The sequence below is a fragment of the Chlorocebus sabaeus genome, chromosome 18 (genome assembly GCF_047675955.1).
Source record: "Chlorocebus sabaeus isolate Y175 chromosome 18, mChlSab1.0.hap1, whole genome shotgun sequence".
NCBI classification, from domain to species: Eukaryota; Metazoa; Chordata; class Mammalia; order Primates; family Cercopithecidae; genus Chlorocebus; species Chlorocebus sabaeus.
Genome location: NC_132921.1, coordinates 35,065,191 through 35,078,921, shown reverse-complemented (window position 1 = coordinate 35,078,921; position 13,731 = coordinate 35,065,191). Strand labels below are relative to the sequence as shown.

General features: G+C 36.2%; 1 protein-coding gene across 3 annotated transcripts in view; it reads right to left on the bottom strand.

Moving 5' to 3' along the window:
* SMAD2 (SMAD family member 2) overlaps positions 1–13,731 on the bottom strand; it is an 89,411-nt gene that overhangs the window by 47,194 nt on the left and 28,486 nt on the right. For all 3 annotated transcript variants that reach the window (XM_007974097.3, XM_007974098.3, XM_073006332.1), the window contains one exon: positions 7,946–8,234. In XM_007974097.3, coding sequence (XP_007972288.1) covers positions 7,946–8,181 — 236 coding nt within the window. In that variant the 5' untranslated portion in view covers positions 8,182–8,234. The remainder of the gene's footprint in view (positions 1–7,945; positions 8,235–13,731) is intronic.

Sequence of the window (13,731 nt, the reverse complement as noted above, 5' to 3'; positions counted from 1 at the left end):
CTGGGGAAAGCATTGTTTGCAAGATCTTTATGGGTGAACTTTACATAATGTACACAATATATGGCATACAATAAATACTGTATGACATGAAAATGCATGAAAATTTGAGAAAGAAAATAATGGACAATAACAGAAGCAGACCAACAGATGATCCAGACATTAGAACTGCCATACAGAAGACTTTAAAGTAACTATTATAAATATATTAAGGAAATAGACAAAATGGATGGAGAATTTCAACAGATTTGGGATCTGTAATATCGAAGGAACATACCATAACTGAAGGATATAATATTTGAAAGTAAGAACTTACGTAGGCTTAACAGACTGAATACAGCACAAAAACAGGACCAGTAAACTCAAAAGTAGATCAACAGAAAATATCTAAATTGAAAAAGAAAAGAAAAAAAAAGGAAATGAAAACAACAGATTGTAAGAGACGTTTTGATTTTAGCCCAAGTACAAGAGAAGATTTAAAGCAAGATATCCTAAACTGCTGTTTTACTATTATCTCACCTCTCCACAGTCCATGTATGGGTACTGTCTATCTCAGGCACTTTGGATAGTGATACATTTACTTACATTGCCAGTGAGTACCACACAGGCCTGGAAGGACTCTACCACAAGACAGGAAGGGGAAGGAGTAAACAGTATGGTTTTTCCCCAGAATGTAGTCACATAAAAATGGCCTGGGTATGACATTTTGGGCTGGATGGTAAATACTTTAAAAAAAAAAAAAACAAAAACCTGGGTATCCTTGAATGGTTCCAGATAAGGCTGGAAATGGCCGGGTCCTGTGGCTCACGCCTGTAATCCCAGAACTTTGGGAGGCCAAGGCGGGCAGATCACAAGGTCAGGAGATCGAGACCATCCTGGCTAATATGGCGAAGCTCCGTCTCTACTAAAAATACAAAAAATGAGCTGGGCATGGTGGTGGTTGCCTGTAGTCCCAGCTACTCAGTAGGCTGAGGCAGGAGAATGACGTGAACCCGGGAGGCAGAGCTTGCAGTGAGGCGAGATCACACCACTGCACTCCAGCCTGAGTGACAGAGCGAGACTCCATCTGAAAAAAAAAAGACTGGAAACAGACCAAGGATGTTGGGAAAACAAAAGATTATTGTAATTTTTAAAACGTCTATTTTAGTGAGGTTGACTCTCTTTCCTGAAGCTAATATGTTAATTTAATAGCACAAGAAAAGTGGGTATATTGTTCATTGCATCAGGTGTTACATGATAAAATTACAGAAATTGATTAATTTGGGTATAATTCAGTAATTTTTATAAAAGGACAAAGGTCTTAGCGCAGGTAGGTATTTTCCCTGGTAAGGTAAGTGATAAAAATGTACCATTTAAGAAGCTATCATATACACAAGGGACTTTGAATACCAGGGTCCTGGAGTAGGAGCCCCCTCAAAATACCTAACTGTAAATGCAGGCACCAGACAAGGTCCAGGGTTTAGCAAAAAGCCTTCCAAAGTGTGTTTCCTGTGATACTCGACCTCATTACAAATGCTTTCACATTTATAAACAGTGTATGACAAACTGGATGCTAAGGCTGATAAGAGGTTCCTATTCCCCATAACCACAAAGTTCTAATTCATATTTATAAAGTTTTGCTGTTCTGACTTTATCCACAAATTTTATACATTTAATAAACTAAATTATACATCATGCAATGTTGCCTGGCAAAAACTTTTTCTAAGCAGAGACAATACATTTTAATGTCTACAATTTAATGTGAGTTCTCTTGAAAAACAAAAATGGAAAGAAAACGAAGACCTAGAATATCTGAATATTTGCAATAAATCATATTCCTAGCTATAATGTTTTATAGCTTATGAAGCTCATTTACATTATTTCAATGGACCCAAAAGTCATACTGTGAAAGTACTCAGATAGCACTACTGCCTTTCACAGCTGTGAATAGTAAAAAGTACAGATTCCCCAGGATCTACACTCACCAATACTGAAGAAGCTGACACAAAAACAGGTTATCAAACTTGAAATTCAGAGTTCCCTCCACCATAGTGCTTCATACATATTACGATACAGACAGACACACACACACAGCTATGTATGAATGAGAAGAAAGAATTATCCTATTACGAAAAAGCACTCGCTTAAAAATGGAAGAATACCACAGATTGGGTTCAAAAACACTTCTCTTTAGCTATTCCTGGTTACCTAAAGAAGCAAAAGGGTATGAACATGAAGTTAGAAATAAAATATGACAGTTTTTTTAATTAGACTTGCTCTATTCCAAGACAGTCTGCATAAAGTTACCAATTACTCTGATGTTTAAAAGTCTGTAAGAGGTGGCCAGGCATGGTGGCTCATGCCTGTAATCCCAGCACTTTGGAAGGCCGAGGCGGGCGGATCATCTGAGGTCAGGAGTTCGAAACCAGCCTGATCAACATGGAGAAACCCTGTCTCTACTAAAAAACACAAAATCAGGCAGGCGTGGTGGTGCATGCCTGTAATCCCAGCTACTCGGGAGGCTGAGGCAGGAGAATTGCTTGAACCTGGGAGGCAGAGGTCGCAGTGAACCGAGATCGTGCCATTGCACTCCAGCCTGGGCAATGAGAGAGAAACTCTGTCTCAAAAAAAAAAAGTTTGTAAGAGGCAAAACAAAATCCAAATGTTAATGGCAGCATTAAAAAGAAACATCCTGGAAGGATACATGAGGCACTAGTAATACAATGTTCACTACAGAGGAAAACCGGGTGACAAACGAACTGGGATGGGAGGGAGACTGATTTTTCCACTGTATAATCACGGTTGATTTTGCAGTTATGTACATGCTACTTTATGTTTTTAAGCAACTTTTTTTTTTTTTTAAAAGGGACAGCCTCTCACTATGTTGCCTGGTAAGGAGTGCAGTGGCTGTTCACAGATGTAATCACCACACACTGCAGCCTGGAACTTCTGGGCTCAAGTGACCCTCCTGCCTCAACCTCCCAAGCAGCTGGGGCTACAGGTGCACACCACCACGTCTGGCTAATAATATACTTTTTGAAAGCAAAAATAGTCATAAACATACAAATATCAAAAGAGAAAGCTAAAAAAATAGAAATGCCCTTTAACAGAAAAAACTGACTTCAAAGAAAAGAGACAAGAATAGTCTTGTCATAAAAAGGCAAGAATCAAATTGCCCAAAAGTCCTATTTAAACATTTAATTGTGCTGACTATAAAAATGATACACTTTTACATATAAATATTAGGAAAAAAACTACAGGACTTTTCTGGGTCATCCATACTCATTACTAAAAATTTGGTCAATTAATCTCTAAAAAGTTTCATAATTAAGTGTTAACATTTTTAGAAGTATGCTTTATCGAGCTAAGAAAACTCATTTCTAATTTGTTAATATGAATAGTGAATTTTATAGAAAGCCCTTTCTAGATCCATGAGGATCATAAAGTGCTTCTTAAACATGATTATGTGGTATCTTATACTAACAGATTTCCTGTAGTTGTCATCCTTGAATGTCAACAATAAACATTACCTAGTCATTTTTGTGTGTGTGTGTCTGTGAGACGGAGTTTCGCTCTTGTCGCCCAGGCTGCAGTGCATTGGCTCAATCTAGGCTCACTGCAACCTGTGCCTCCTGGGTTCAAGCAATTCTCCTGCCTCAGCCTCTCGAGTAGCTGGGATTACAGGCGCACACCACCACATCCAGCTAGTTTTTGTATTTTCAGTAGAGACGGGGTTTTGCCAAGGCCAGGCTAGTATTAAACTCCTGACCTCAGGTGATCTGCCTGCCTCGGCCTCCCAAAGTGCTGGGATTACAGGCGTGAGTCACTGTGCCTAGTTATGTTTTTGTGGTTTTGTTTTTAATAAACCACTGAATTCTAGTTTCTGATATTTTATGACTTTTGCATCTATGTTTATAAGAGAGTGGTATAAACTTGTCTTTTGCTATCCTTGTTTAATTGTGGTATAAAAAGTGTTCTTTATTAGAGTTAAATAAACTAAAGGTTAGGACTGGGTTTTTTTCTAATTCATATTAAAAACAATACAGATTCCAATGGACTGGTGGAAACAGAAAAAATGATACTAAAATGAACATCAGAAATCTGACAATATTCTGATTATTTCCTTAGGATGAAAGATCAAAAATATGATTACATGGTCAGAGTACCACCTTAGGAAAGTCCTTTTAATTTATGCTTATGGAAATAAATTTTGCATTCCTATACATTTATGTATAATCAATATTATAATAGCCATTTTAGACCCCATAGTCCTTACTTTTAACTTTACAGAACTCCACTCCTTACTTATAACTTAGAATGTTTAACACTTCAAAGTCCCTTACTTTTAACTTTACAGAACTCCATCCCCACTGCAATTTCAATTTTGCTTTATTGTGGATAATAATATATTGACAGCTTTTTCCTTATGTCTGATTCAACTGCCATTCTGACTTCACGACCAAGTGGTCTCCCATTCCTCGAACTCAAAAATGCTTGAGATGAAAAAGCTTCCTGAAATTTTTTATTATTTAGCTCACTGCAGCTTTTATTGAGGTTAAGCTCTACCTATAAATTACTCTGTGTCACCATAGAAAATGGTGGGAAGGAAGCAACAGTGACATATCTATAACTACAGCTTCTAAACTGCCAGAGGCAACAAGAGTAATGAGATGAGGGGAGTGGGAGGTACACAAAGCCAGGACTATGTTTCTGTCCTAACTTTAACCCCACTCTAATATTAAGGGGCTGAGAGTAGAGAGGAGGAACTGTTTAGTAAACATTTCAACAGAAAACATTTGCCATTTCTTAAAATTAAGCAATTTGTTTCCTATTCATTAGTCGAACTGAGTTGTATTTTTTGGCTTATAAAACTGTAAAGGCACTTTATTAACATTTTATTTGAAATTCTGAGTAAACGTGCTTACAAATCCATTGTGTATCACATTTTGAATAATTCTGTTTAAGCTAAGGTTTAGATTTATCCATAACAGACCTTTTTCCATGCCGCTTCCCATCTTTTACACTCTATATATAAATGAGCTCCCTGAATTCCAACTAAATTTCTTACATTTAAGAATATTTAGCTGTTAAGAAATGACTAATAATGTGACACAATTTAATTGTTCTACTACTAAAAATAAGCTTTATAAAATATATGGCACCAAGCTACAGTGTATAAAAAGTTAAAAATTTTTTGATAGACCATGATCAATAACAAATCTCCATTTTTGCAACATCTAAAAAAACCACCAAATTAGGCAAATTTCTATGCTTCAAGGAAACTTTAATAGTGAAAAACAAGATATGGAGAACTATCACTTCAACTTCATTAATCAGGTGAAAGGGCAGAAAAAAATGTTTTTAATGATGAAGCAGCTCTAGAATATGAGCTCTCAGAGATCTCTATCTCCAAAAGAGGCTGTAAAAAGAATGGGAAATAAGGAAAAGAGCTATGACTAAGGTTACCTCCTCCACAGGTTAAATACCAGCAATGGCCAATTTTAGTACTGTTGTACCTCCCTAAAAGATAAGACTCTCTCAGGCTCTGCTCTGTGGATAACCTCACTGCAATGGCAACTTGAGCCTTATTGAAGTTGTGCAAAAACATGGCTCTATCTCCGCCTGTATCACACAGCTCCCTTCGATCAAGTGATACCAGTCTCCTGACCTCCATTCTTGACAGCCTCATAAGTTTTCTCACTGCAACCCACGTTGCACTTCAAATTAATCTGACTTCTGAGCCTTCAGACCCTAAGGCACTTAATGGCCCCAATCTCACCAGTCACCCTCAGGTTAAGTGTGAACTCTGGCACAGCATGCAGTGACTCCTTACCACCTACACACACACTGGCCATTTGCTATCCCTTACTTTAAACTCTAAGGACACCCAACTTGTTTGGAACACTTCACCAATCCTCCCCAACCTGCCAATCTCCACACCACCACACCACATGTGATGAAACAGGCTTCTCCTAATTCCTCCTTTACCCTGCTCAACTCAAAAGCAACAGTATTCCTCCAGAAGGAAACTTTCCACAAGCCTCCTCTGGATATAGCCCAAAGCATACCTCTTTTATAACATCTACCAAGCCTTATGAAACCATCTTTTTCTTTTTTTAAGTTTATCTCCCTTACTAGAAAGTAAGTAGTTTAAAAGCAAACACTGTATCTTAACTCCAGTGAGGAGGAGCACACCAGGCACGTAGTAGGCATATGATAAATGGTTACCTAACTGAAATCCCACACACTACACAATGAAGAATGAAATACAGCTTGACTTCTCAGCCCATTCACCAGGAAGTCCTCAGTTCCACTTCTAAAACCCAGGCCAAATCTGTTTACTTCGTGTGCTAGCACAGCCACCACGCCAGTCCAGTCTCTTATCACCTTGCATTTAGATTCCTCACAGTCTCCTCATTTTCCTGCTTCCATCTACCCTACTACACACATACCACACTTCAGCAGCCAGAAAAATCTGTAAAAATGTGTAAGATCCTCTTTAAAATCCATCAGAATAAATTTACTTGCATCCTGTTATATTTAGACTAACATTCAAACTCTCACCACACCCTAGGATGCCCTCCATAAGCTTTGGGCAAGTCTTGTCCTCCATCTACACAGGGTTCCTTTTAATATTCTAATACAAGAAGCTCACCTCAGTGTCTTCACCCTGGCTCTTCCCTCTGCCTAGAAGACTCTTCCCTCAGTTGGCTGCTGCTTCTCGAAGCTCTGCGCAAGCATCACAATCCAACCCAAAGGAGCTTTTTAATTCTTCATTCTATCATATCACTGCATTTGGTTGTCTTCTTTGCACTCATTACCATATCAAATTATAATTAATTTGTTTACTTGTTTATTGTGTATTTCTATCCCTTAGGAAGGCAGGAGTTTTGTGTTTTGTTAGTCACTGTATCCCCCATATGTCTAGAAACAGTGCCTCTACACAGCAAACACTCAATAAGCATTTGTAAAACAAATGAACAAACCAAAAAAAGCAATCTTTAAGATATACATAAAACAAGTAAGGGAAAGAAATGGATGGTCTACCAAACAAGGCAAGAAACATTCTGCTGTTAGTATTTGTAACCAGACAGGCTGCACTGGTGTTATTGGGATCTGTTATCTACAAGCATCAAAAGTGTACTTCTCAAAGTCAAATAGAATGGTTTCACATGCTATATGCTAGCCCACGTTATGACACTGCAAACAATCATTTTAGAGAATTCTAACATTTCTTAACACTCCCCCCAAAACCTTTAATGTACACAAGTAGTAAAACATATTTTAAAATATGTGCCACTTTATTAAAAAGCAATACTTATGACAGTGGTACTTATCTGTAAATGATTAAATTTATCCTCAGAAAACTTCAGACTTTTAAAGTAACAGGTCCTCCTAACCTAAGAGGCAGGTCTTTAAAACAGGTTCTGACTAATGCCTACCACATATAAGAAGCCACCTAACACACTATTCTTTCTTGGAAGGAATGCTGCAACGCAAAGAAAAACGATATAAAATTCTAACACATTATTCTTTCTTGGAAGTAATGCTGCAACGCAAAGAAAAATCATATAAAATTCATTAAAAAGTGAGCAGCCTCTTTTCACCTCTGACTGATGAACGTTTTGACCAACGGAGGAGAAAACTATAGGCTGCTACTATGTTAGTGATAGAAAAAGCTTCAATTCTTTATTCAAATATCATTCAATCACAGAAATAAGGAAAACATACAAATTTAGGCAATGAAGATAATAAATCTAAGTATCTTATTTAGCTCGATTAAACCTTCTCACTATTCAAGAAAATAATTTATAAAACAAGTCAGCTAGTAAAAATTTATACAAGGTTAAAAACAGTCGTATTTTAACCATCACTTTTTACAGGCAACTTGAAAGGAACACAGATTCAGTAACTTTCCTTCAGATTCCTTGACACAATTTGATCAAACTTGGGATCTAACAAAACTTACCTTGGTATGGTAACACATTTAGTATTACAGTTTTGCGTGGTGATGGCTTTCTCAAGCTCATCTAATCGTCCTGTTTTCTTAAGCTTCTTCACCAGACTTTTCACTGCTTTCTCACACCACTTTTCTTCCTGCCCATTCTGCTCTCCTCCGCCTGCTCCTCCAGACCCACCAGCTGACTTCTTCCATCCCAGCAGTCTCTTCACAACTGGCGGAGTGAATGGCAAGATGGACGACATGTTCTTACCAAAGGCAGCAAGCCACGCTAGGAAAACAGCCTCTTGTATCGAACCTAGCAAAGATATTGAAAGGATAATGTAGAGACTAACTTGAACATCAAACATCAAGTAATAATTTCAACTTATCATAGAAAGCAAACTGCAAAACGAGACAGAAATTCAAATTATGACTTTCCCAACAGACTTCTCCACCCATGAAAATGTTATCTTTATGAATTTAAATGAATTATGGAAACAAACTCTTCTAAAAACAAGAATGTTATAAGGACGCCTCTTGTGGGAAAATACAGTAATTTTGCAAGTAAAATCAGATACTTTTAACAATTTTTCACTACCAATACTATTTTAAACTCTTAATAGTGTCAATTAAAATATTTTCACAAAAAAAGGTTTTCTCACTTTTTAGAACTTCAATCTACTCTCAAAAGACTATACAAAAATACATTGAAAATTTGTAAGCTCACTCTCCCCCAGGTTTTAAACTTTCATAACTATCAGGAGGCAAAATCTACAGTTACAAGAAGGGAAAATGCATCAAGTGTGAAGTAATCAAGAATAAAGAAAAAACCATGGCAAACAGAGTCTGTAGAGAAAAGCTGTTGTCTGGTTTTACCTGCCCTTGAGAGAAATTTTTTAACACATATTTTTTTCATTTTCATCTAAATAACAATTTGCATAGTGAGTAAAGTCAGATCATTTCTCTTCCCAATTTAAGGAATTGTACCTTGTCTTTTCTCTTCCATAGGAATCATTTTTATTAAGCTGTTTTGTCTATTCAGCATCATTTTACAAATATAAACATGTGTACACACAGTTATCCACATTCCCACCACCCTATTCCTGTACAAAAGTAGCATAATAATCCTTGATTTTGTATATCTTGAATTTTTTTTTTTTGCTTAATTCTCTGTAGGTCATTCCTTATCAGTTCCCAGAGAATTTAGAAAGCACCATCCCCTCAATTTTCTAGACTCCACTACTAATACTGATAAGTACTATGTAACTTTTATTCCTGATTCTTTAATTGGGGTTTAAAAACGTTTTCGCTCCAGAAGCTCTTAGTATCTCCTCTGTGATTCTGAAACTTCATAATGTTCTAAGAGGGTATGCAGTGTTTATTCTTTTTCTCATCAACTGTTCTGAGCACTTAATTGATACTACAATTCTAAGAGTTTTATTTTTTATTATTTCTTTAATTATTTTCTTCCCTATTTTCCCTGTAGTCTCTCATGGAACTTAAGACTTCAGCCTTACTAGTATTGCTCTATCAGTTAAGACATTTCTACATGTGATTCACATTCCAAGATCTGGGTAACCTCTCCTTTTAATGCTGTTTCCTTTCTCATTCCTTAGCTCTTATGCTTTTCTTTTCTTTCCTTTGCCTTCAATTTTAGTGAGATGTAGGATAAAGGAAAACACATGTGTTCAATTTGTCATATTTAATAAAGTTCCCAAAAGCATCCTTTTTAGAAAGTAAAGAGGTCTCTAGTCTTCACATCACACACCCCAAATACTGAAATTGTAGTTTTCAAAGTGTATCTTTATGAAAACAATGATGCTTACATTTTCATTAGTTTGTTCCTTAATAATCATAATGATCAGACAATAGTTTTTAAACTCACTTTGCACATATTTTTAACGTTAAAGAAAATCCTAACACAAGATGCAAATTTATTTCCCATCAAAGAACTGGCTAATTTTCATAGATTATATGCTAAGATTCATTTCCAATGTACACAAACTGCATTCCTGCTCTAAACTCTCCATAATTCCATTATTTTGGTTTGTACCACATGGAAGAATAATTTTTTTTTAAATATTCCCTCTTCTCAGGATGGTCAATGACTAGTGAAGAAGACTGCCATGATCAAAATACACATGACAAATAAGAGAAATTGCAATGGGAATTACAGGTACACAAAGAAACACCACCTAACTTTGCATTAGGTGTCAGGAAAGGTTTTCCTGAGGAAACATTTGCACTTCCTTGGCAGCTTGCCATTTATTCATTCCTTCTTGCATTCAACAATTTTCTTTTACTCTTCTTTTTTTTTGGCCCATCTATTGTGCTTGTATTTACCTGTTTATTCTCAAATCCTATCTATGTTATTCATCTGCAGACTACACTTTTGAGCTGGGATGGATAGAAGAAGAGAAACCCTTTGTAGCAAGGTATTGGCAGTGGGGAATGGAGAAGGGGTAAATTTCTGAGGGCAGAGAGATCAACCAGCAGAGAATTGCAATACACAAAAGGAAAGAATAGATATTAGGGAGATAGAAGGAACAGAGTTGATAAAGAAAAAGTTACAAATTACAGGTTCTTGCTTGAAAAACCAGTTGAATGAAAATACAATTGGCCAAAATAAGAAGTATTTGGGGAACATAAGTGTTGTGTTACTCAAGCTACATTTGCTGTGACTATGAAACTCCAGGAGGTGCCCAATAAGCAGGTAGAAACAAAGGTCTGAGGCTTAGCACAGAGATCAAATTGGTCACATGGTAGTGAAATGCTGGTATATGGGAGAGCTCAGAAACCGCCAAGTGAAAAAAAATTCTAAGAAATACATATAAAGGAGTTATCAAACGGAGGAAAAATGTGGATGATTAGCGAGAAAGGTGTCATCAATGCAAAGGACAATTTATAGCAATACAACATGATAACCCAACTTTTAAGTGCCAACACTAGGATATGAATCAAGCAGCATGATGCCAGAGAACAAGTACTTAATTGTGTCAATATACTGTGTTGCACATAACAATCTGGAGCTAATCTAGAGACCTATATAGAGCCATTAAAGGCTGAGCTCTTTATACAATCAACGGAGCTATCTGTGCCTGACAAATTAGTCCATTAGATAGCATTAGAATAACACATTTAGCTCCAACTGCTTTCTCAATCTACAAATCATTTAACTAGTCTTTCAGTCTCCATCTTCTTTCTTTGATGCAAACAGCTTTCTAAAATGCATACTGCATGTCGCCCTACTACTAAAAATCCTTCAATATTTACAAAAAATAATAGTAAAATGACTTAATATCCTTTAAGAACACACAGTGTAATGCTTCGAAGAACAGATTCTGAAGCCAGTTGGCCAAGTTCAAATCCCAAGGATGACACTTACTAGCTGCATGGCAACCTCTATACACCTCAGTTTTCTCAGCTGTAAAACAGGGATAACAGTACCTATCTTAAAGCCAATATAACAACCTCTATAAAAATGTAATATGAGCCACATATGTACTTTAAGTTTTCTAGTGACATTTTTAAAAGTAAGAGGAAACAGGTGGCATTTTAATGATGTATTTAACCCAAATATATATATCCAAAATGCCATCGTTTCAACATGCAATCAATATAAAAAAAATTTTCATACTAAGTTTATAAAATCTGTTGAGTACTTTACACTTACAGGACAACTCAACTAGGACTAGCCACATTTCAACTACTCAATAGTAACACAAAGCTATTGCCTACCCATATTGAATGGTCCAGCCCTAACTACTCAAAATTTCTGCCTACTCTCCCTATCCCATATTCTCTATAAACTGTTCATAAACACCTCTATTTAACAACTGTAGGATCCGTAGTAATGTGACATTTTTCATTCCTAATATTTAAATTTATGTTCTCTCTCCCCCTCCCCATCCTCTTTTGATCAGTTTTGCTAAGTGGTCAATTACATTAATCTTTTCAAAGAACCAACTTTTTCTTAGCTTTGTCAATTTTCTCTATGTAGGAATTACTTTCTATTCACTAATTTCTGCTCTTGTCTTCATTATTTCCTTACTTCTGCTGTCTTTAGGTTTGATTTCCTATTCCTTTTCTACCTCCTTAAAAAAGCTTTCTTTTCCAATGCATAGATTTAAGGCTATAAATTTCATCTTAGCATTTCAGCAGCAGCATTCCAGATCATTGTAGTTCATCTTCATTTTCAATCAGTTTAAAATATTTTCTAATAGCCATCATAATTTCTTCTTTGAGCCATATGTTCTTCATAAGCATAGTATTTTATTTCCAGGCAGCTGGGAATTTTCTAGTTATTTTTGGTTATTTTTATTTACTATAATACAAACAACATATTCAATTATTAAAATCAATGATATTTGTTGAGGCTTTGTTTATGGCCCCAGATTATGGTCAATTCTAATACAACTTCCATGTGCAAGGGAAAAGATGGTTAATACCAACATTAATAGTTTCAATGTTCTACATATGACAATTAGATCAAGCCTGCTAATTGTGATGTATGTACGTCCTATATACCTGCATCCACTGTGATGGCATATTTGTCTGTTTCTTTTAGTTCAAAATAAAATGTTTGGTTTATAGATGTCCGGGCTGTTTTACTGGGTACAGATTAAGGATTGTGATAACTCTGGTGGATCAATCCGCTTACACTATAAAATGTAGTTCTTGTTTTCTACTAGTGTTTATTGTATTAAAGTCTCCTTTGCCTGATTAGTACAGCCACACTTATTTCCTTCAGTTAGTATTTGGATGGTATATCCTTTCCCATCATTTTCTCTCAATCTTTCTAGGTACTTATATTTAGGTAATTATTATTTGTCTAGTCTGATAATTTTTGCCATTTACTTGGAATATTTAGCTCATTTCCATGTAATGTAATTGCTAATTTAGTTGTCTGCTTGTTTTATATTTTCTTTCTTGTCTTTTGAATTTATCACATATTCTATATCCAATTTTTGTCTGTATTCATTTGTTACATTCTTTTCTTTTAGTGGTTACCCTAGATACTTCCTTATTCATCCTTCACTTAACACAATTTCATAAATATACTTTTACTACTTCCTCTATAATGCCAGAATCATAGAACGCTGCTGAGAAGCAGTTTTGCTATGAACGAGACTACCTCTGGTTTGTCCCTGTTCCTAGGATGAGACTCTGCTGAGCTTTTATTTCAAAAGCTAGTAGATGCTTATCTTCTAGGTACCTAGATACTATAAGAATTGCTTTGTTTTAAAGAGATTTCTGGTTTAGCTCTCTAGCCTAAGCAGCTTCAGAATTTAGCAAATGTCTACGGGGAAGAAACTGGGTGTGCTGAAAATCATCAGTGTGTATTCACCACTTCCTCAAACGCTTTCAACTCTCACCTATTGTTCTCAAGTCGTTTCCCCTAGAGAATCTTTATCTCAACACCGCAGGACTAGAAAATATCCCAATCTCCTTTTCTGAGATTCTGGTTTATCTCTTCCACCCAGTTGAACTACGGAATTTAGCGAATATATTGAGGGGGTTCTCTGTGTTTAAAGCCCCCTCATATTTCCAATCTGCCACTCAGGCTGCAGCCCAAAGGCCTCCTCTAGTCTGGACCCAGGAAAAACAACGATCAGCTGCAGACCTCTCTCAGCTCACTTGTGAAAGGTACTCCCCCAGGTTGCAAAATTTTGCTTTCTTTAATCATTTTTACACTCACTGTTCTCTATCTAAATATATAAATTTGTAAATTACCTGGCTTTTCTAGTTGTTTTATTAAGAGTCTTGGACTACCAAGAACTACTGCATCCTATCCCCCAAAATAATCTCATTCC